At 57.5% G+C, this 21,056-nt stretch overlaps 13 protein-coding genes across 13 annotated transcripts; 6 read left to right on the top strand and 7 right to left on the bottom strand.

Moving 5' to 3' along the window:
* Positions 1–2: 2 nt before the first annotated feature.
* MVES1_000300 (ribose-phosphate diphosphokinase) lies at positions 3–1,212 on the bottom strand (the record flags this gene model as incomplete). The annotated part of the gene is made up of 2 exons (XM_056205161.1): positions 3–1,107; positions 1,148–1,212. The coding sequence occupies 2 exons, from the start codon at positions 1,210–1,212 to the stop codon at positions 3–5; spliced, it is 1,170 nt and encodes a 389-aa protein (XP_056061136.1).
* A 92-nt stretch (positions 1,213–1,304) lies between these two features.
* Positions 1,305–2,110, top strand: MVES1_000299 (uncharacterized protein; the record flags this gene model as incomplete). The annotated part of the gene is made up of 3 exons (XM_056205160.1): positions 1,305–1,538; positions 1,591–1,950; positions 2,108–2,110. 3 exons carry the CDS (start codon positions 1,305–1,307, stop codon positions 2,108–2,110), a joined length of 597 nt encoding a protein of 198 aa, XP_056061135.1.
* Position 2,111: 1 nt separating this feature from the next.
* TUP1 (general transcription repressor) lies at positions 2,112–3,749 on the bottom strand (the record flags this gene model as incomplete). The annotated part of the gene is made up of 1 exon (XM_056205159.1): positions 2,112–3,749. One exon carries the CDS (start codon positions 3,747–3,749, stop codon positions 2,112–2,114), a length of 1,638 nt encoding a protein of 545 aa, XP_056061134.1.
* Positions 3,750–4,248: 499 nt separating this feature from the next.
* Positions 4,249–5,022, bottom strand: MVES1_000297 (uncharacterized protein; the record flags this gene model as incomplete). Its single annotated transcript, XM_056205158.1, has 1 exon — positions 4,249–5,022. The coding sequence occupies one exon, from the start codon at positions 5,020–5,022 to the stop codon at positions 4,249–4,251; it is 774 nt and encodes a 257-aa protein (XP_056061133.1).
* Positions 5,023–5,114: 92 nt separating this feature from the next.
* MVES1_000296 (uncharacterized protein) lies at positions 5,115–7,742 on the top strand (the record flags this gene model as incomplete). The annotated part of the gene is made up of 1 exon (XM_056205157.1): positions 5,115–7,742. One exon carries the CDS (start codon positions 5,115–5,117, stop codon positions 7,740–7,742), a length of 2,628 nt encoding a protein of 875 aa, XP_056061132.1.
* Positions 7,743–7,960: 218 nt separating this feature from the next.
* On the top strand, positions 7,961–9,253 carry MVES1_000295 (uncharacterized protein; the record flags this gene model as incomplete). Its single annotated transcript, XM_056205156.1, has 1 exon — positions 7,961–9,253. One exon carries the CDS (start codon positions 7,961–7,963, stop codon positions 9,251–9,253), a length of 1,293 nt encoding a protein of 430 aa, XP_056061131.1.
* A 58-nt stretch (positions 9,254–9,311) lies between these two features.
* Positions 9,312–10,103, top strand: MVES1_000294 (uncharacterized protein; the record flags this gene model as incomplete). Its single annotated transcript, XM_056205155.1, has 4 exons — positions 9,312–9,323; positions 9,516–9,983; positions 10,013–10,069; positions 10,101–10,103. 4 exons carry the CDS (start codon positions 9,312–9,314, stop codon positions 10,101–10,103), a joined length of 540 nt encoding a protein of 179 aa, XP_056061130.1.
* A 109-nt stretch (positions 10,104–10,212) lies between these two features.
* On the bottom strand, positions 10,213–11,055 carry MVES1_000293 (uncharacterized protein; the record flags this gene model as incomplete). The annotated part of the gene is made up of 1 exon (XM_056205154.1): positions 10,213–11,055. One exon carries the CDS (start codon positions 11,053–11,055, stop codon positions 10,213–10,215), a length of 843 nt encoding a protein of 280 aa, XP_056061129.1.
* A 77-nt stretch (positions 11,056–11,132) lies between these two features.
* MVES1_000292 (P-type phospholipid transporter) lies at positions 11,133–15,659 on the bottom strand (the record flags this gene model as incomplete). Its single annotated transcript, XM_056205153.1, has 1 exon — positions 11,133–15,659. The coding sequence occupies one exon, from the start codon at positions 15,657–15,659 to the stop codon at positions 11,133–11,135; it is 4,527 nt and encodes a 1,508-aa protein (XP_056061128.1).
* Positions 15,660–15,919: 260 nt separating this feature from the next.
* MVES1_000291 (uncharacterized protein) lies at positions 15,920–17,026 on the top strand (the record flags this gene model as incomplete). The annotated part of the gene is made up of 1 exon (XM_056205152.1): positions 15,920–17,026. The coding sequence occupies one exon, from the start codon at positions 15,920–15,922 to the stop codon at positions 17,024–17,026; it is 1,107 nt and encodes a 368-aa protein (XP_056061127.1).
* Positions 17,027–17,049: 23 nt separating this feature from the next.
* On the bottom strand, positions 17,050–17,577 carry MVES1_000290 (uncharacterized protein; the record flags this gene model as incomplete). Its single annotated transcript, XM_056205151.1, has 1 exon — positions 17,050–17,577. One exon carries the CDS (start codon positions 17,575–17,577, stop codon positions 17,050–17,052), a length of 528 nt encoding a protein of 175 aa, XP_056061126.1.
* Positions 17,578–17,734: 157 nt separating this feature from the next.
* On the top strand, positions 17,735–19,612 carry MVES1_000289 (uncharacterized protein; the record flags this gene model as incomplete). The annotated part of the gene is made up of 1 exon (XM_056205150.1): positions 17,735–19,612. The coding sequence occupies one exon, from the start codon at positions 17,735–17,737 to the stop codon at positions 19,610–19,612; it is 1,878 nt and encodes a 625-aa protein (XP_056061125.1).
* Positions 19,613–19,617: 5 nt separating this feature from the next.
* TFB2 (RNA polymerase II transcription factor B 52 kDa subunit) lies at positions 19,618–21,025 on the bottom strand (the record flags this gene model as incomplete). Its single annotated transcript, XM_056205149.1, has 3 exons — positions 19,618–20,761; positions 20,791–20,895; positions 20,922–21,025. The coding sequence occupies 3 exons, from the start codon at positions 21,023–21,025 to the stop codon at positions 19,618–19,620; spliced, it is 1,353 nt and encodes a 450-aa protein (XP_056061124.1).
* Between the last annotated feature and the right edge of the window lie 31 nt (positions 21,026–21,056).

The raw sequence follows: 21,056 nt of genomic DNA, 5'->3' as shown, positions 1-21,056 counted from the left end.
TACTAAAACATCACCTCTGCGTCCTGCCGGAACATGGTCGAGATACTCTCGCCGTGGTGTGACCGGCGGATCGTTTCCCCAATCACGGCTGACATGTCGAGGATCTCAAGCTTGCCGCCACTCTCGAACACGCGTCCATCGTTTTCAACCGTGTTGGTCACGACCAGCTTCTCTAGATTGAGGTGCCGGACAAGCTGCATGGCATTCTTAGAGAGCAGGCCGTGCGATGCAATGGCAAACACGCGCTTCACACCCGCAGCTTCCAACGTCTTGTACGCAAGGGCAAATGTGCGGCCTGTATCAATCATGTCGTCTACGAGAATGGCAGTCTTGCCAGCGACGTCGCCGACCAGCACCTCGAGCTTGACATCGTTTTCGTCCTCAGACGCAATGTCTTCTGCCAACTTGCGGCCTCCGGACCGCAGCCGCCGCCCGCCTTCTTCTTGAATAAACCACTCACCCGATTCGCTCAGTGTGTGCACACCATTTGCAATTTCAGAAAATGTCGAGCTGGACAAGTCGCTGTGCTTGCCTTCGATGGACTGGACGCGGAGTCGGCGCGACTGTGCCTGCTCGCGACGGCGGTTGATCAAGGCAAATTCAATGCCAAGAAAGTCGGCAATGGATGTCGTCCGCTTTGCACCGCCTGCATCGGGGCTCACAATGATCGCGTCGCGCCAGTCGTCGACCTTGCTCCGAATCCAGCGCGCAATGCTCGGCTCGCATGTAAGGTTGTCCACGGGGATATCAAAAAAGCCCTGGATCTGGCTTGCGTGCAGATCCACAGTAATTACATGGTCGGCACCCGCGGTCATAATCATGTTGGCTACCAGCTTGGCCGTGATTGGTGCGCGGCTCTTGTCTTTTTTGTTCTGGCGTGCGTAGGGAAAGCACGGAATTACAGCAGTAATGCGTCGCGCAGACGCAGTTTTGCAAGCATCCATAATTATAAGCAGCTCCATTAGTGCATCGTTCGTGTCCACAAAAGGAGAATAGCCCGTCTGTATCACGAAAACGTCCTGGTCACGCACCGAGGAGCCAATGCGAACGTCGATTGACTGGTCCGCAAATTTGCGGCAGATGCACTCCGTCAGCGGCACACCAAGTCTGTGGTTAGATGCAGTCATGCAGTGCGCACCGTGATGACACGAGAGCGGCCATCTCGGGGCTGCTGTTGCCCGTAAGCAGCTTGATGGTGTTCACGCCAGGCATGCTGGAAAAAAAGCGGCGGTCCGCGCGGCATTTTTGCCGCCCGACGCACGTGGCAAAGCGCAAGCGCAGCCGCACAGCTCCACACCGCTTGCATGGTCGTGGGCCTCAGCGGCGTTTCCGCACAGGAAGATGTGCGTTTTGCAAACAAGGAAAGCACGCTACTCAAATCGACCAAGTTTCCGCCCAACTTTGCGGAGCAGGTCGATATGACCAAGGTCAATATGGAAGTCATGCGGCAGTGGATTGCGCAGCGCGTCGAGCGCTTGCTCGGTTTCGAAGACGACGTGTTGGTAGAGCTGATCACTGAATTCCTGGAAAATAACCAGGTATGTTTTGTCCACGAACTCACCATAGTTTCCTGATCCACGAAATATGCAGGTGCAGCTTACGGGGTTCCTGGAAAAGCGCGCTCGTCCGTTTATGAGCGAGTTGTGGGGCCTTTTGCTTTCGGCACAGGTCTCGGTCGGCGGGATCCCACGCAAGTTTGTAGAGCAGAAGAAGGAGGAGATGGAGCAGCGGCGCGCGCAAAATGCAGACGTGATAGGCGAAGTGCGTCGCCGCAATGTGCCGCCGCGTGCGGGAGAGGATACGCGGATTCCATCGCGAGAGGGACGCTGGGACCGTGGGCGTGTTCCGATCAATACCGAGCAGCGGCGCGGTGGCTACTTTGCACACGACCGCGATACGTTTGTAGATAAGCGTGGCAATGTGACCCGCCGGGAGCGCGACGCTGGCTGGGTACGTCGACCACAGCGCTTACCACAGGGACCGCGCGTCAATGCGCGCGAATACAGTCCATCAAGACGGTAAATTTGGTGGATTGCGATTGCATATATCCGTGTATTCTTCCCACACAAAAACGTATTTGCAGTATATCCGCTATTTGGCATTAAAGTAGATTATGGCTGCGTGCTTTTGTATGTCCAGATGCGTGCGGTAAAGTCGCCGCTGCCAGTCGCCAGCATCGTACCCATCGGGTTTATATGCGTTGCAATGGCCGAGTTTTTGTGGCCCTGCAGCACAAGCTGGGACTTGGCCGTTTGCGGATCCCAAACCTGGACACAGCGGTCCTTTGATCCTGACACGATAAAGTTGCCTTGTGGCGCGCATGAAACGGAAAGAATAAAGTCCTTGTGCCCAACAAACGTGTTTTTGCACAACGACAAGGTCGTCGCCTCGTCATCGTCCGAGTCGTTCGACTTCATGATGCTAGAAATATCCCACAGCTTGAGCGTCTGATCGAGGCTGCCGCTGACCAGCGAATCGCCGTCGGGCATGAATGCGACGCTGTAAATGCTGTTCTTGTGGCCCTTGAGCCTTTGGCGCAGCTTGCCCGTCTTGGCATCCCAAATACGCACAAACGTGTCCAAGGAGCCTGCAGCAACAAAGTGGCCATTGGGGCTAAAAGCAATCGCCGTCACGCTCGGGCCACAAATCAGGCCGGGGCTGGTGTACAATACATGGTTCACATCGCCCGTCTCGGCATCCCAAATACGGACCGTCTTATCGCCAGAGCCACTTGCAAGGAGCTTTCCGTCCTGCGAGTACTCGACGGAGTAAATCTCCTGCTCGTGCCCTACCAGCTGCATCTTGATTGTTTTCTCGGCAATGTCCCACACCCGAATTCGTCGGTCTTCCCCGCCAGTTACGAGGAGCTTGCCGTCGGGACTGAAACACACGCTGCGAATGTAAAGATCGCGCAAGCCCTGCAGACCTTTGTCCTCCGGTTCAGGACTCGGCAGCTCGACCAGTTTTTCGCCGGTGTTGACGTCATAGATATGGGCGGCGCGATTGCATCCCGTGGCAAGGTACTTGCCATCGGGTGAAAAGCGAACACAGCACACAACACTGTCATGCGTGAGCGTGTGCGCAAGATCCACATCGAGCGGGTGCTGCGTGTTCGGATTGGCCAATGTGACCCAGTCGCTCCCTTCTTTTTTCAGCTGCTGCATCCCGTCCTGCATCTCGTCCGGCGCATCAAAGGCGGGTGGAGGTGCGTCGGAAGGGTTCGCACGCGTCAAGTCATGCTCCATGCGAGCTGACTGCACGCTATCATTGCGCCTTCCCTCGCGATCTTCACGCTTAAATTTGTTGCGCCCATCTGTCGCGCTCGACGGCGGAGCATTGACCTTGGGGCGCTTGGGCGTCGAAACAGGTCCAGTGCCGACCTCTGCTCCGCGTGCATGCTCCGCAGGTAGCGGACGCGATGCTGCGCGCGACGGCGAAGAGGTCGCGCGGCCGTTGGAAGCATTGCGTATCGAGCCCGCAGCTGGTGGTTGAGGAAGCGAAGCGGGCGGCGCTTCAGCATTAATGCCGCGGCTGTCCAACAGCGTACGCAGTCTTTTAATCTCCCCCTCATACTGCATCACAATTTCATAGTGGCGCTTCTCCAACTCGTACACATGGTCCTGCATCATACCGACTTCGTTGAATTGTTGCGCAATGCGATGCTCCATCTCATCACGCTGCGTTTTAAAATGCACTGCATCGTTCCCTATCACGTCAAACTCGTGCCGGACAAGGCTCAGCAGATCCATTAGTCGCGAAGACCATATCGCTTGGCCCGTTGGTGGAACACTTCCCACAGCGAGCGGATGCGCGCCGGGTGGAGGCGATGCTGAACGAGGTGCATGCGGCGGTGGCAGCGGATGTGACGACGCCCCACTGCCAGGTCGTACAATCCCTGCGTTCCCCCCGGAAGGGACAGCGGCTAGCGGGTTCACAGATCCCATACTGATCCGTGCAGAGAGTCGGCGAGACGACGTCAACGTACTCACAATGCACGTGACTCATAGCGTGGGCGGGGCTCGCCACAGCACGTGTCGCGAGGGCGGCGCTCGCTTCCGATGCGTCGTTGGCATTCCAAGCGCGTGATTGGATCGTTGCCGAACGGCTGCGCATGGTCACAATGGACTCGTGCCAGTGAGACAATGTGGATCACAAGGGGTGCTGAGGTTGGTAACTCGATCGTGGGCGCAGTGTACTCCAGTCGTCTATAGCATTCAGGACACAAAAAAAAAACGTGCACATCTATAATTACTTTCGCTCAAACTCTTTCATCCGCTCCGACGCTTGGCCCATCTTTGCTTCGGTGGTCTGTACGGCCGCGTGCAGTCCCTGCAGCAATTCAGACTGCTCGTGCAGCTCGTCGTTGATCGAGAGGCCCAACGCACGTTGCCGTTGCAAAATTTGCGCCAGCCGCTCCGCTTGCCGATCCTGGCTATCCATAAGGGTATCTGTCTGGTACTTCAGCAGCTGGCGATCGTCAAGCGTGCGTGTCGCATCTGTCTCGGTAGCGGTGCGCTGCTGCGCGTGGTCCTGCGGCCTAGCGACAGATCGCTGGGCATTGCTTATCCGCCGCTGGGCCGCCGCTGTATAATCCGCCTTGCCCTGCATCGATGCGGGCACATGCTCCGAAATCTGAAGAAAAGTAAGGAAAGCAGAATGGCTGCGCCACTGTGCATCGCGTGCAGAAAGAATCGCGCGCAGGTACAGCTGCAGCGACTCGCACCGCTCTCCTGCCTCCTCCTCTTCCGCCTTGCGCTGTGATTCTGTCACTGGAAACCAGCCGCCCAACGCACTGAGCTTGCGCACCATGTAGCCCCCATAGTTCTTTCCAGGCAGCGGCGCGGGCGGAGCAGGTGGAGAAATGGCGTCGTGCAGCGCAACGAACGCAGAGTAGCGGTGGTACACCGTCCACGAAAAATCAGGCATCTCAACCTCTACCGCATACACAATATGTGGCGAAGGCGCGCTGCGCCGCACATAGCGCGGAACCGACACCCGCTGCACCGGCGGCGGCGCTCGCATGGCCTCCTGGGGCGGCGCGCAAGCGCCTAGGTTAAGATCACGTGACCACCGCGTCTGCGTGTTGTCCGCGCGTGCTCCCTGTTGTTTCCAACATGCCGCCCCGCAAAAAGGCCGCAGTGCGCGCAGCGGTTCGCGGGCATGATTTGAAGCGTGCAGGAAAGGCGGGTTCTGAAGTGCGAGACGATGCGGTGATGCTTGTTGATGCGAATGCGCGAGTCCACCAGCAAGTAGTGCGGAATGCGTACATTATTGCGGAATCGCAGCTGCTCCTGCTTGCCAAGCAGCTCGAATTCGATGTCGATGTGTCTGTATGGGCCGAAGAAGTGGATGAGAAAATGGCAGAGTTTTGGGAGCAGACAAGTGAAAATGTCGACGTTTTCTGTGCGCGCATGGCGGATCAGGAGCAGGATACGCGCAGCGTGATTGCCGACGTGGTCAAGTCGCCGCGCAAGCGGGATTGGGCGTATCCCACGCAAGACACGTCGCCAGCCTTGCCGTTGCTTGGTGCAGAGGCACGCGAAGCATCGTCTTCGCCGCGCGTATCTGAACCACTAGCCGTCCCAAGTCCAGAAGCGCGCAAGTCTGGGCCATTGCACAGCCCACACAGCGAGCGTACAGTGCCGAGCCCCGAGCTTGAGCTCGATGCGCGTCTCCCACTGCCATTGACCACACCCGGCGCCGCCACGCGCCCGAAGCGTGCACTAAGCTCCGCAGTGCTGCGCAGTGCAAAGAAGCCCGAGCTGGGCGTCATGGCGCCCGGAACACAAGCCTCCAAGACCTCGGGCAAACGATTCCGGTCCAGTTTCCTGAACAAGAGTCTGCACAATGCCATTGCTGAGCGCCAGGTGAGCGCCGAGCCCGAGCCCGAGCTCGAGCCCGAGCTCGAGCACAGCCCGCTCCACGAGCGCCGTTCGCCCGTGCAAGGGGAACAAGATACCAAGGATACCAAAACCACCCCCACGATCCCTTCCGAGCTCCTGGATAAGGACAGTGAAGAGCCCCATCCACGCACGGCGCCTGGCCAGCTGGACGCACTGCGCAGTCGTCTAGAGAGTGTCCGGCGCACGAGCACTGTGCCGAGCGCTCCAAATGCAAGCCGATCGCGTCTCTCCGAAACGCGGCACACAAGCGCCGCGATCCCGGCTGCGGGCAGCGACGTGCGTGTAGAGATGCTGGAAGACGCGTTCAAAGCACCTTCTCCTCCAAGCACGCCCGCCAGGCAGCACATACAGCGCAGCCCAAGCCGTCTCGAGACGCCCGGCAGTCGGCTGCCTGTTCCCCAGCGCTCTCCTTCGCGTCTTGCGCGGCCCGAATCGCGTGCAGGACATACTCCGCATCCCGAGCGCTCTCCTTCGCGCGCCGCGCAAGGCTTTGCCACTCCATGGCGCAGAGCACACGAGACAACCAAGCCCGTCGCGCCGTCCTTTATGCAGCGTGCCGAGCAAGCCTCGCCGCGCAGCAAACCCACGGTATCACCCGTACGGGGCAAGATGCAGTCGCCAGGCCGCCTTCGCGAAGAGCTCCTCTCGCCTTTCCGCACGGCACGTCCTGCCGACGCGAGCCGAAGTCCATCGCGCGTGGGCAATACACCATTGCCTGGACGTACCGACGCTGTTAGCCCTAGACCACATTCGCCCATGGCGCCTACAAGCCCAGTGCAGCACAGCACGCCTGGTTTCGGTGCGCGGATCCGCGGGCTCTTTGGACTCCATGCCCAGAAACCTGCCTCGCCACAGCGCTCCGCAAGCGCTATGGGCGCTGCGAAACTGCGTCCAGCCTCGCCGGACACGCGCCGCAAAGTTCGGACCGTGCTTGGTACACGCACGGCGCTGGACGATGACGCGCTCGATGCAGCGCTCGAGGTACCAAATAGATTCAGCCATGTTCCTGCCAACCGCATGCGGCCAGCAGCACCGACGACACACCGCCAGCCAGTCCCAGGCACGGGCACGGGCAACGAAGGACGTACTGCGTCGCACACGTCTCGCGCGCCGTCGAGCGTGCCGCGGCCAGCGAGTGCCACGGGCGCGCGTCCAGCAGTGCATGCACGGGCGCTTATCCCGCCGCATGCAGGACAAGCGCGCAAGTCTGCCGGCACGCGTGGCTACACGGGCGAGGAGAAACGGCGCAAAGTATTGCGCGAGTCGACGAATCAAACGTCGGACCACCCCATTACCGAAGACGCATTGAAAAGCAAGCTTACCACGGCAAGCGGAGTCCATACCGCGCGCGTCTCCAAGGCAGGGACGCACAGTGCATCGCTCGCCGCGAATGTGCGTCCTGCGTCGCGGATTTGTGCGCCGGCGAAACCGCCTGTGCATCGTGCGAGTGGCAGTGCGAATGTATTCCAGCAAGCCGTGCATGTGCAGTCCGATGTTGGGAATCAGACGAATGAATCGCTGCCCGATGTCCAGAGCGAGTACTCGGACTCGGACGATGAGGCGTCGATCAAAAAGCGCAAGCACGAACCTTCCTGGACACGTGGGCAGGAACTCGAAGATTTGTTGATTCAGCAGGCATCGATCGATCCAGACGAGATTTTCGGGCAGCAAATGGGCCCCGTGCCACTGGATACGATGCTGCCGCCGCGCCAAGGGGATCGGCGACGTGCGCGACACCGTACAAGTTCCGCGAATTGGGGCGGTCCGGACGGTCTTGCGCAATGGGAAGTGGACCGATATAATGAGCGAATGGGCATTCATGTTGGGCGTACGACGTAGGGTGTAGTGCGGTGTAGCAGCGTATAGCATGTATACCCTTTGCACCACAGCCAAGGCCTCCTTACTCTCCCCCTCCCCCCCACTTCGCCATTGTACGGACCGCTGTCCGCTACCCCACATTTGCACGTGGCATTAAGCCGGCCGATCCGTATCGCGCCGGAGGGTATCTTTTCACCACGAGCATGTTCTCCCGAACCGTACTGCGTCAGACCACAGCGATGCGTGCTGCCGTGCGCAACGCACACGCGCTGCGTACTGTGTCTAATACACGTCGCGCAGCGATCAGTGTTGCTCAGCGCACGCTCACAACGAGCTGCGCGCGCGCAGAAGAGCACGAGTCGCCCTGGGGCATCAACTCCCTCAGAAAGTTCACCGAGGAAGAAGTCATGCTCCGCGATGCCGTGCGCCGCTTTGCCGAGAACGAGGTGAAGCCGCGCGTGGAAAAGATGGACGAGGAGGAAAAGATGGACCCCAAAATTATCCAGGGCCTCTTTGAGCAGGGCCTTATGGCGGTGGAGACGGATCCCGAGCTGGGTGGTGCTGGCTTTAGCTTCACTGCCGCGGTCATTGTGATTGAGGAGCTTGCCAAGATTGATCCATCTGTCTCTGTGCTTTGCGATGTGCACAACACGCTCGTCAACACCGTCCTGCGCAAGTACGCCAGCGAACATCTGCGCAACAAGTACATGCCGCGTCTCTCGAGCGACATGCTCGGCTGCTTCTGTCTCTCCGAGCCTTCGTCTGGCTCGGATGCATTTGCTATGAAGACCAGCGTGAAGAAGAGCAGCGATGGAAAGCACTACATTATCAACGGCTCCAAGATGTGGATCACCAACTCTGGCGAGGCCGAGTTTTTCATCGTGTTTGCCCAGGGCGACCCCTCCAAAGGATACAAAGGTATCTCTGCCTTTGCCGTAGAGAAAGACATGGGCGTCAACATCGGCAAAAAGGAAAGCAAACTCGGTATTCGCGCCAGCAGCACCTGCACGGTCAACTTTGACGAAATCAAGGTGCCTGTCGAAAATCTGATTGGCGAGGAGGGCCGCGGCTACAAGATCGCCATCGAGATTCTCAACGAGGGCCGTGTCGGTATCGGTGCACAGATGGTCGGTCTTGCCGAGGGCGCGTTTGAGCGCGCACTTGCGTACACATTCGAGCGCGAGCAGTTCGGCAAGCCCATCTCTTCTTTCCAGGGCATGCAGTTCCAGATCGCCCAAGTTGCGACGGAGATTGAGGCTGCGCGCGATATGGTGTACAACGCCGCGCGTCTCAAGGACGAAGGCCATCCGTTTACCAAGGAGGCTGCCATGGCCAAGCTGTTTTCCTCGCAGGTTGCGCAGCGTGCCGCTGGCTACGCAATCGAGTGGGCCGGTGGCCAGGGCTTCACGCGCGAGCAGGGCATTGAGAAGTACTGGCGCGACAGCAAGATCGGTGCGATTTACGAGGGCACGAGCAACATCCAGCTCAACACCATTTTTAACCTTGTCGCCAAAGACAAGGGGCTCAAGTAAGGTTTGTGTAGGTCGTGTGTAGGCATACCAACGCGACGCTGAATAAGCAAGCTACTCCATGGCCTTTACGGTACGTGTGCCTGCGCTCACCCAAGTCTCTGCCGTACTTTGTGTACGATAAGCCAGGGCACCATCCAGCGCTCGCACCGCGACTTGGGCTTCAGGACGGCGTGTCGTGGTCAGATATCGTACACGCGCTCGACCGCCGCGACGCTGCGTACAAGTTGCTGTACGTCGCGCGGCACGGCGAAGGATACCATAGTATGTGCAGCGTAGACTTACCCAGACCTTGCGGAGTCCAAAGTGGGTTAAACGCACACTTACCCAGTACGGCACAGATGCGTGGAATTTGCACCTCGCGCAGCAATGCGGCGACGACGACATGGTTTGGGGGCCCGACCCATTCCTCACGCCGCTTGGCGAGCAGCAAGCGGCGGCCGTGCACGATGCATTCGCAGACGAGCTTCAGCGTGCAGATGCACCGCCGCTCCCCAACGTGTTCTGCTCCAGTCCTTTGTCGCGCAGCCTCGATACTCTGCACGGCACCTGGCGCGGCATTGTGCCGCGCAACACGCCCGTACACGTCTACGAAGGACTGCGCGAAGTGCTGGGCAAACACACGTGCGATCGGCGTGCTTCGCGGCACACGATCGAGCGTCGTTTTTCGCGCCATGGCATCTTCCCTTTGCACTTTTCGATGCCGTTTGAAGAGGAGGATATGCTATGGAGCGTGCGTATGTACAAGTGGCTAACTCCTAGCCTATCCGCGAGACGGACGATGCGATGCGCACGCGCGTGCTAAATGCATTGACGTCTGTGTGGCACGGCGTTGCACGCCACAGCACAGTAGTAAGCATCACATGCCATGGCGGCGTAATGCAGCGCATATTTGAGATTACGGGCCATGCACAGTTTATGCCGCGCGTGGGGGCGCTGGTGCCCATGCTGGTAATGCATACCTAAGCGTCCCAATCGAGCCACAGGCTTACGCGTGCGTACCGCACCGTATTTGCCCACCCTGTATACTGTGTTCTTGCCCATAGCGAATAAGAGTCACCCGGTCTTGCATCCTGCACGATGGGCTGGTCCGGCGCGAGCACGATGGTGTGGCGCTTAAAAGCGTGCACGCCGTGGATATTGTGTGTGAGAAAGATGCGGTGGATTTCCTCAAAAGACGCTCCGTGCTCGGAATGCGTGCTTGCATCGCTGCTGCTGGAGCCTTCAGAGACGTCGTCCTTCATGTACAGTGGCCTATCGAGCGTAAGCTCAAACCACGTATAGCTGCCTTGGTACGTCCCAATCCAGTCCCGATTCGGATCCTGGCTCCAGCCCTGGTCGTGGCTGTCGATATCGACTTCGATGCGGTACAGAAAATTGCGCTGCATACGCGAGAAAATGCACGGCGTACGTAGGTAGCGCACACATGCGTTAAATGTATACGTGGTGACTTCAGTGCGCGTCATGGACAGCTCGCGCCCTTCGTCGGCAAAAATAAATACTTCGCGGATGAGCTCGGGCGGCAGCCCTTTTGTGGCAAGTATGCTCCGTATCGCGCACACACGCATCGTTTTCATCGGTGCATGCTCGTCCGGATCCCACATGTCGGGCGTCGCTGGCTCTTCGACATTGACACGCATGGCACGTGCATTCCGCGCAAAGAACGCAAATGGGAGGTGCCCCGCCTGCAACGACCGCGCCTCTTCAGCGCCAAGCCGTACCGGCACCTCTCCCGCACCGTCTGCATTCGATGCCGGCTCCGCATTGGGTGGCGTCCGCAGCCATGTGAGCAGACGGCTCCACATGGCGCTGCGACAGCGCTGCGGCGGCGCTATGCTGTGTAGTATCACGTGATTTGTGGGGCAAATGGCCTTGTGCTGTCCTACGGAGGAAAGCGCGGCATATCCGTGCGCGGTGTCATGTACGTTCCCGACGTATTTCGCATACTGGGCGTCCCTTCTAGAACAGAGAAAAATGTATCAGAGACGCCAGAAGCGTTGGCAATGCTCGGTGTGGCTGCATCAGACACGTGCGGGAGAGGTGGATCGCTGCTCTCTCCGATATCCATGGTGGTATCGTCCATAAACGACCGCCGCTTGCTCGTGTAATCGTCAGAATGTGCGACGCTTGCTCCACGCGAAAGCACAGCAGCGTGGCGATCGCTGGTGCTGATGTAGTGCGCGCCATCTTCGTCCTTCTTCCGTGTTGTGCGCCGTCGAAGCAAGTGCGACGGGTTGAGTTTGCTGCCAAACTGGCGGATTCGATTGCGCGGTCGCTGGATAGGCCCATCGGTAGCGTCGAATGAGTAGCCGCGGTAAATCGCCTCTTGTCCAGTACTCATATCGTACTGCACGCTGCTGTGCCTGCTCTGAACGGGCATGAGCGGATGGTCATCGTTGTGGATGGAGCGCATCGAAATGTCGCCATCCATCGCCTCCGACTCGTATGCCTGCGCAGCGCGCATCCCCGGCATGCGCGGATCGTGCACATAGTCGTGCCTGGGCTCGCGTGTATCGATGATCCGCACGACATCGACATCGTTGGGCATGGTCATGATCCGCCAATACTCGTACAGAAAGCGCGGCAACAGACAGAGCACGACGGTAAGGATATTCATAAACCAGAACTGCGCGGAACGGTACAGTGCGTAATTGTTGCCCCATGAGTATGTCCAAATTAGCGTAGGGGGGAAGGCCGCGTAGATGGGCGCAAAGACAAATATTAGAATGGGCCCGACAAAAATGGAAAAAACAATCCACCAATTCCACGCGAGCGCGTCCAAGCCACAGTAGAGATTCGCAGCAAACACAGTTGCAATCACCATGCCGGTTGTCGGCTCGTACATATCGATAGAAAAACCGTCGTTGCGCGGAGATGTCGTGTCGTACACGTACATAAAGAAAAAGAAGAGGACAACAGACTGGTAAAGGCCATCTACCATGTACCAGAAAAACCGCATCATGCCGAAATAGGAGCGCTCGCGCGCGGCGGCGTACAGCTCAGGAATCTGCATGAGCGCGTGGTCAGACATATTGCAGTCAAAGATGCCGATGCCAACAACCGGCGCAACGGTCCAAATCGCATTGTAGAGCAGCAGGTAAACATAGTCCATTGCTTGGGTCGTCGACCAGGCACAATAAATCTGGAACCAGAACAAAGTGCCGGTGTGCACGACCTGCTTGTAAAAGAAGAGGTTGATCATTTTACTGTTGCGGTAGTACGACCAGTGCCCATGAACAAGTACGAGGCGCTTGAGGAAACGGAACTGGCCAATGGCATAGTCAGACGAGTTCACCGCTTGAAGACCTTCTTCGCCAGCCACACCGACGCCTACGTGCGCTGCTTGGATCATGGATACATCGTTTGCACCATCGCCAATTGCAAGTGTGATGCCGTTCATACCGTCGCGAATCAAGCGGACAATGAGCGCTTTTTGGAGCGGGCTCACACGGCAACACACCACGGCGCGGCAGTGCACAGCGACGCGAAGAAGCAAATCACGGCTGTAGGGCTCCTCGAGGACAAAGCCGAGCGCGTGCCCGTCAATCACAAGCGCATAACCTCCGCTCCTTGCGCCATTATTTCCGCCCACCAGCGAGGCTTGGCTCGCCATGCTCCGCTGGGAGACAATCGATTGGGCATCGCCCGTGGGCGGCGGCTGGTGCTGCATCGACTCGACCACTTCTTCTCCGCCAAAAAATCGCTCTACAGCGCGCTCCAGCTGCTGGTAGGCGGAATTGCGCGTGCCGAATTCACCGCCGCGGACAACGATCAAGTTCATGTCCTGCGCGAGAAGCATCGTGCTGTACCCAATCGCAATTGCCGTCTCGAGCTTGTCGCCCGTCGCGACCCAAACATTGATTCCAGCGCGCTTCAAGTCAGCAATCGTTTCCGGGACACCGTCTTGCAAACGGTCCTCGATTGCAGTCGCGCCCAGCAGGTAGAGGTTGCGTTCCAGCTCACTGGCGAGCTCTTCCATGCGTTCCTCGCGCTCTTCTGTCGCGATGGACGCTTCGTGGTACCTGTTCTCCCACGCTGCATAGCGCTGCACATCGAGCTCGGCCATGGCAAAACACAATGTGCGCAGACCATTGTTGGCAAACTCTTCGAGCGTCTTGTCAGTTTCTTGGCGAATCGCCCGCTGGCCATCGGCAAGGCGCGAATAAATCATGGAGTCGGCGCCTTTGACAAAGAGGAGCAGCTTGTTGTCTGCTTCGCGGCGCGCCACAACGCTCATGCGCTTGCGCGCCGAGGAAAACTCGAGTACGTGCAAAATCTCGTACTTCTCGCGCTGTGCGGTATGGGGCACCTGGAGCTGCACTGTATTCACGCGGCGGCCGCAAAAGACGTAGCCATTGTCTGCGGCGGTCTGCACAAGCGCTTGCTCGTCAGGGGACTCGGCCTTGTACATGATCTGATCTTTTTCTTCTGTCTGTGCCACATGGACTGTGTGACAAAGCGAAAGACAGTGGAAGAAGGCGTCGACAATGGTGTGATCGGAACTGCTTTGGTTGTCAATGATCTCTGACAAGCGCTTGTTCTGGTAGGGCGGCATGTCTTCGTAGGCGGGACAAACATGAATCTTGTCTGGGTGCACTTTTTTCTCTGAGCGCTGTCGCGATGCGAGGAGTTCAACCGCCTCCGCGGCGTTTTCACCTTTGTAAATCGTTCCACCAACGCTGCACTCGCGAAAGATCATTAGGTTTTGGGTGAGTGTGCCCGTCTTGTCGCTGATAATGTACTGGATCTGGCCAAGTTCGTCGGACAGATTCCACGACTTGGCCGTGGTGCGTCGCTTGGCTTTTTCGTAGTACATATCGTGGTCCTCAAAGATAAACAGCGCTTGTATTGTGCGCACGACCTCGAAGGAAATGTACAGCGAGATGGGAACGAAATTTTGGAAGGTGATCAGCGAGTTGGCAAACGCAATCAGACCATTAATGTTTGGATTATCGTCGTTTCGCGTCGCAGCGTACTCCCAGTACGCGCCCAGGTTAAAGTAATGCTTCTCTAGCTGTGCATCGGCAATCGCACACACCACCGCAATCACGGCGATAATCGCGAGATTCACGTAGACCATGCGGTTCATTTGAAGCTCCATCAAGCTCCGCTTACTTGGCGTATCACCAGAGTTGAGCACAACCTTGGAGTCAAGGCCAGTCATGACTACCACGCCAATAGTCCAGTCGGTGTTGCGCAGAGTGCAGCCGCGCAGTGCAACTTGGCTCAGTGTCACCGGATACTGCAACGGGAGACCTTGCTCGTTGACCTCGTCGTGCATATTAACACGCGCGTTGAAGCGATACATGTCTGTGTTTTGCGACTCGACTTCGACGTCAAAGTGGTAGTACATGCAGTCCTCTTTGGTGCGCATACCAGAAAGTTCAGGAACGGCGTACCGCGACTTGAGGTTGATCTCCCCGTCCAAGTTTTTCGTCTCAACAAAGCAGATGCCGTCGTCTTCGCTGGTGGAGCAAATCAGAATGTCCGCAGGGACCTCTTCGTTGTTTTGCAGCTTGACAATGTCGCCGACTTTCAAATCTTCCCACGTACGCGTCCTCCAGTACGGCAACGTGTCATCATGCTTGTGATGTAGCTCGCTCAGCATGCTGTCGCGTTTGCGCGTATGTGTCCCAGAGGTACGGCGTGAGCGTTCGCTATGCATGCTCCGGCGCTGCTGAGGAGAGCGCCATTCGTGGGAAGCTGAGACGGGTGAAGTGAGCGGCGAGGTAAAGTTTACAGTGTTGCGCTCGTCGATCGGCGACATGGGCGTGGGCGATAAAGTGCGGGAAATGTCCATCGACTGTGCGTGGCCGTGCGAATCGATCGGAAGCTCCTCTGCGGCGGGCGCAGCGTCAGGGCTTGGCTTGTGCTTGACGCCAAAGACGGGCGAGACATACTGGCGCAACACGCCTAAGAAAAAGGACAAGCTGCGTGATTTTGCCTCGGTTGCATTGTGGTTCTTGAAGCCGCCGCCGGCGAGGATGTGCGTCTTGTGTAGGTTAATACTACGGTCCGACTGGTGTCGCTTCACGTCCTCGTAGCCGTCCTTGATCATGGTGATGGCCAAGACAATAAGCAAAGGAAGCATGGCAACACCAGGACTAATGGTCGAGAATTCTGGGAAGAATTGAAGAATGACCAAAACCAAGAAAAAAATATTCGCGACGCGGCGAAACTGCTCCAGCAAGTTTTTGAAGACAAAGTTGTACAGGGTGTACTTGGACGACTTGACTTGGTTCGTGCAATAGATCCACGATCTTATTACCCGTCCTTTGCTGTCTACCGCATCCGGTGGCAGGTCTGCATTCACCACAACACGGCGCGGTGCGGGTGGTGGCCTTCTGCGGCGAAATGCCGTCTCAGGATTCAGATCGATTTCCTGAATCTTTCTCCATACTAGGGACATGCAGTTCTTAGTTTTCTGGACATGCGATGATGGAACGCTTGGGTCCACCATCTTGTGCAGCGGCCGACGCAATCGGACCACTCAAAGCTATACTAGTCCTTAGCAGAGGGAAAACAAGCGCGCACGGAGCTGTTTTAAGAATTACGGTGTGCTGTGTCGGGAATAATGCGACGCGGAACAACAACACACTCCGCGGCGTTCGCATTTTGTTTCGGCCGAGAAAGTTGCGCTGTGTCGGCAACAGCGGGCGTGCCTGCTGCATGGCCCGTTCATCGACGACACGAGGCACGCCGGCGCAGCCGCCACAGAAGCAGGCGGCTGCGCCGTCGCATGCAGAGTTCCTCCTTGAACAGACGCGCCAAAATCTGCGTCAGCTTGCGCTTTCCGGCGCGGCCGACGCGGCCCTGTGTAATGAAATTGATGCGTTGCTGGGCACCATCACACTGCGCAAATCGCAGGGCGATGACACACGTGCTGCGAGTAGCAAGCAGGAACTATCGAAAGCTAACAAGTGGACGCGCGATGTGATTGCCAACTCGGACGTCCTGCCGACAGTTTTCGATGCGACTCTCGCAGCGACGGCAGGGCCAATCTTGACGGGCACACAGCGCAGTGCGCTTGTACAGATTATGAAGCAGTCCCAGAGCAAGATCGCAGATGCGGTTACCGACCCAGAGCGCCAGCGAATTGTACAGAATTTTGCGTCACAGTCGGCAAAAAACGCTTCTGCAGGTTGGAAAACGGGCTGGAAGAATGCAAACGGGAACTGGGGCAAGATCCAGAAAAGCGGTGGAGTGGAAGACAACGAGGCAGACACTTCGCGGCTCGATCTAGGTATGGATCGATTGTACCTTAGTTCGAGTAGCGGCATGTCGAACGCACACGACAACCCAGCGGTCGCAGGTGTCTCCGCGCTCCCTTCCGTGCGTTTCCCCGACAGTGGCGCACCTGGAGCCGATAACGAGGCGGGCGCCGTTACGACGACTTTCTCGCCATGGCCGGGCCTTGTGCTTACGAGCTCTATTGTGGCAACAAGCACGACGCCGAGCGTAAAAATCAGCTCCGATGCAGGTCGTGCTCTGCCACCACCACCACCAGAAGGGCCGATTCCGCCGCCGCCGACGCGCAATGTGCCGCCCCCAGCGTCGCCACTGCCGCCACCGCCGCGGTCTCCGATTGGCGTATCAGACGCACAACTTGCAGCGCATTCGTCCGCGCAGCCTCCGGCGTATGCCCAGGCACCGCAGTCCCATATCGCCTCATCGCTCCATCCGACCGCTGCACAGCCTCATGCAGCTCGCGGCGTGCCTCAGCCATTGCAGCCCGGGGACGGGTACGCGGCGCTACAGTACATGCGACATCCATAATGGTGGCAGATTAAGCTATAGACCTATGTCAAAAGACTCATGATCTCCGAGTAGTCGCTCTTGCCCATCATGCTGTTCAATTTGTGCTTCATCGCGAGCTTCATAACGGTTTGCGATGCATGATCCATCGCATTTTGCTGGTTGCCGCCGCTCTTGGCCGCAGCAGCGCCAGCCTGCGACATGGCTTTGCCGAGGATGGAGTCCAAGCTCGCTTGATTTTGGTTGCCTCCAGTAAGGTGCTTCCGGAACGCATCAACCGCGCTCGCCTGGCCGACCTCCTCGTCGGTGCCAGTGCCAGTGCCAGACACCTTGTTAAAAATATTCTTGAGCATACCCTCATCGACATTTTGATCCATGTTGCCGCTCGCCTGCTTCTGGTGGAGCGTGTTGGCGACAGTGGCAAACAAACCGCTGTTGGCTTGCGCGCCCTGCTGCTGATCGTGCTCAGTGGCGTGGCCGATGACGTTCTGCAGATTGAACAGACTGCCGCCGCCCTGCTGGCCCTGCTGGCCAGACAAGTATTCCTTGCCCATGTTTACGAAGTTCTCCATGGTGGTAAACAAGTTGTGTGTCGCAACCCTGCACGACACACGCCCCGTGCGGGGCCAACGGCACAGTCGCCGCCACGTGGCATGTCGTATGTCGATCAATTGTTAGTAAGCGAGAGCGCACTTGGTTTTCCGCGTGTGCACGACAGTGGCGCGAACGATGCGTTTGACCCATGCTGGGATGGCACCGCCGAACCGGGATGCCGCCGAGAATAACGCGGGATTCCCGGAGCATCCCCTGTCTATGGTCCCATTACAGTGGTCCAAAACCGTTTCGTTTTTGCGGGGAATTGGGGATAATGACGTGAGCGGCGACAATCTCGCGCAGGGCTCGTCTGAGCGCGACGGGTTCTTGCCGTACACATATCCCGGCAAAGAGCATTCGCGGCGACGCAGCCGGTGGTCGAATTGGAGAGAGTACCCATGGATCCGCGCGCCTGTTATGCGGTGTCTGATCCAGGTACGCCGCGCATACATTGTGTACAAAAAGAGCCCAATTTTGAGCCTGGCCTTTCTTGTGCTGCTAACCGTTCTGGGTCTCACAATCGGCTTTGCCACCAAGTACCTCTTGGATCCAGACAAAGAAAGAATGCCATGGCGTGAGTTCTGCAATGCTCAGCCAGAGTTTGTACTTGCAGACGTCGCGCATTTGGCGCCTGTAAACATACTTGTAGGCGTCATGTCCTACGACGCCGCTTTTTCGCGGCGCATGGTGATCCGCGACACGTATGCAAGAATGACTGTGCCGCGACACCCAGAAACAGACGTGCCGCTTGGAAACGTCGCTGTGAAATTTATACTGGCACGCCCGCGAAAGAACTTGGCACATCGCATTGCGCTCGAAATGGAAATGTACAATGATATTGTGGTGCTCGACATGGCCGAAACGCAAAAGAGCACAAAGACCCTCAACTTTTTTCGGTGGGCGGCCGAGAATGGGACGATGCCTGTGCTGGTCCCTGCCGAGAGCAGCAGTTTGCACCCCTCTGTCTCGCTCGACGGAAAATACCAAGTCCAGTACCAGCTAGCAGACTACGTGCTCAAAGCCGACGACGATGCGTTTATCGTCTTGGACCAGTTGGAGCTGCGCCTGCGTGCCGCGCCGCGGCGAATGGCATTTTGGGGATACCTTGTCCGCAAACAATTCATGGCCGGCGAGCTGTATGGACTTTCCCAGGACCTTGTACAGTACATTGCCACCTCGCCCAATGTCGCGCGCTCACGCGCGGGCAAAGAGGACTCGAAAATGACAGAATGGATCAAGATGCACCCCGACGCGGCGCGCATTGCGTGGGTCGCAGAAATGTGCTGGATCTACGACCACCCACGATCCTGGACGCCGTATGCACACGGATTTCTCTTTCCTGATCACGTCCGCAAGATCAAGGATGAATTCCGAGCGGGTATTTCGCCCCAGGAGCTGGCGCGGCGAGAAGGTCCATACCAAGCGCGGTCCTATTCAACCACGAGCAAGTGGCGGGTCGCGTACCAACCTCCCCAGCCAGACCTGAGCGTTGAGGAAAGCGTCGAGGCACTGATCGAAGGTGGCGGGCGCTGGAAGGGGCATTGGTACCGCTCGCCGCACGATCTAGATTCGCAGCAGTGGTACATGTACAGCGACGCTGTGTTTAGTGCAAATGACGCGCGCCTCTTTGCCGACCGCAGCGAGCCGCATCTCAACAATGCATTTGACTTTGAGCCAAACTATGGTCTCGCATCCTACCATCACCTCGCTAGCCCTGTGCCAAAGGGCAAGTTTGTACACATTACAAACCCATACGGCGCAAACTATGATCCGTTCACCACAAGCCTGCGCAATGCCCGGTATCTCGATAATGCGGTGGGCAGAACAGTGGCGGTACACTATGTGAAGAAGGACGAATGGCTCTGGGAGACTGCACTTGCGCTCTTGGGGCGCGATCAAGCGTGGGAGCATGCAAGTGGCGGCGCTGGTCGTGCATGGCGCATGTACGGTAGCCCGATTGTGGATACGTCCTCTGTGTCGCGGTTGTCGATCCACCTTGGGCGGCGTCCGTAGCGTGTTTACACGCGGCGCCGCTGTATAAACTCGCGCACGTTTTCATGTCCCTCGGCGGCGACGAAAAACATGCGCTTTGCATCGCTGGACCATTGCAGCACGCCAAGGCTCTGTGCGTAATCGCGCACCTGTTCATAATCTTGACTCGACGTAAACTCGGCATATAAATTCCCCACACTCGTAGCCACACGATTCTTTTCGCGCTCCCACAGCCGGATTTGGTCCGAAACGGTCGCGGGCAGAAGCGGGTCGTTTTTGTACATTTGGGGGTGTGCATGGTGGCTCAGGTACGCAATTACTTGAGCGGCAGTGATTCCCTTTTTTAGCGCCGCTTTGACGCTATCACGCGTCAGCTGGCCAACAACCAGGTTCGGTAGGCGGCTCTTGAGCGTGATGAAGAGATTCAGAATCGCAATGCGCAAAAGATTGGAGGTATACGCATAGATGCGGTAGTTGGTTTCAAGAATGACATAGCCTTGTGCTTCCTGCGCGCCAAGCGAAGAAAGCAAAGGAGATGCGGTGGATGTAAGTGTTGCCGCTAGCCGCGTCGGAAAAAAGTATTTCGCAGCTTTGGACGGCCTGTACACGAGCCCATAGTCGCTGAGCTCTTCGAGCGTCTGCAGCTGTGTAAGGGAGAAGCCTTTGGCTTCGTACGCACGACCTACTTCAAGACCGCCCACCGTAAAGAAGAACGCAAGCACCTCGACCAGGTCCATGTTCCGCTCTTCGGTCATGCGCAAGTACTGCAGCAGGAGGACCCAGAGCTGGGAATTGATGTCCTGTAGCAGGAACTGGAACCCTGCCGACGTTATACTCAGTTGCATGGTATCGGAATCGCGTTGCATAAGACCTGCACGTTGCAGCAAAAAGAGCACCGTGTTGCGCGGCGCCGGTGTTTGCTCGCTGCCGACCATAAAGTAAAGGATCGTCTCCCACTGCTTCCGCGCATACTCGTCCAAGAATTCGACGCTGGTTTTCTCGCGGTCGCTTTTGGATGGCGTGCATGGCGTGCCAAAAGATGCACAATCGCCGCTGCCATTAAGCGCGCCAGTAATGCCTTTCTTGAAGATGTCGTTCATGTACAAGTCGCCGTCGCGCGTCATGATGATGGATAAATGTTCCATGCGCTGAACAGGCACAGTATATTCGCTATTTTTGTAAGTAGCTAAACCACGTACCCTGCGCTCTCCTGGCGAAACAGGCGCAGACAGTCGCGAATGGCGAGTGGGCCGTCAAGAAAAAGCATGTCCATAATAACCTGCCGCGCTACCATCGGCAGCAGTCTGGGGTAAGCACGTGGGTATCGTACCGGAACACGGCCAAGCAGCTCGCTGGCTTCTCATACAGTCTATTGAGCACCGAGCGCGGCTGTGCCTTGAGAAAAACTTCAATCGGCAGCTCCCCTGCGTTCATCGCCGCAGGAAAAAGCGGTGGAGGCCGTGCG

This window comes from Malassezia vespertilionis, chromosome 1, assembly GCF_029542925.1.
Source record: "Malassezia vespertilionis chromosome 1, complete sequence".
NCBI lineage: Eukaryota > Fungi > Basidiomycota > Malasseziomycetes > Malasseziales > Malasseziaceae > Malassezia > Malassezia vespertilionis.
This window is presented reverse-complemented; position numbering and strand designations above follow the sequence as displayed.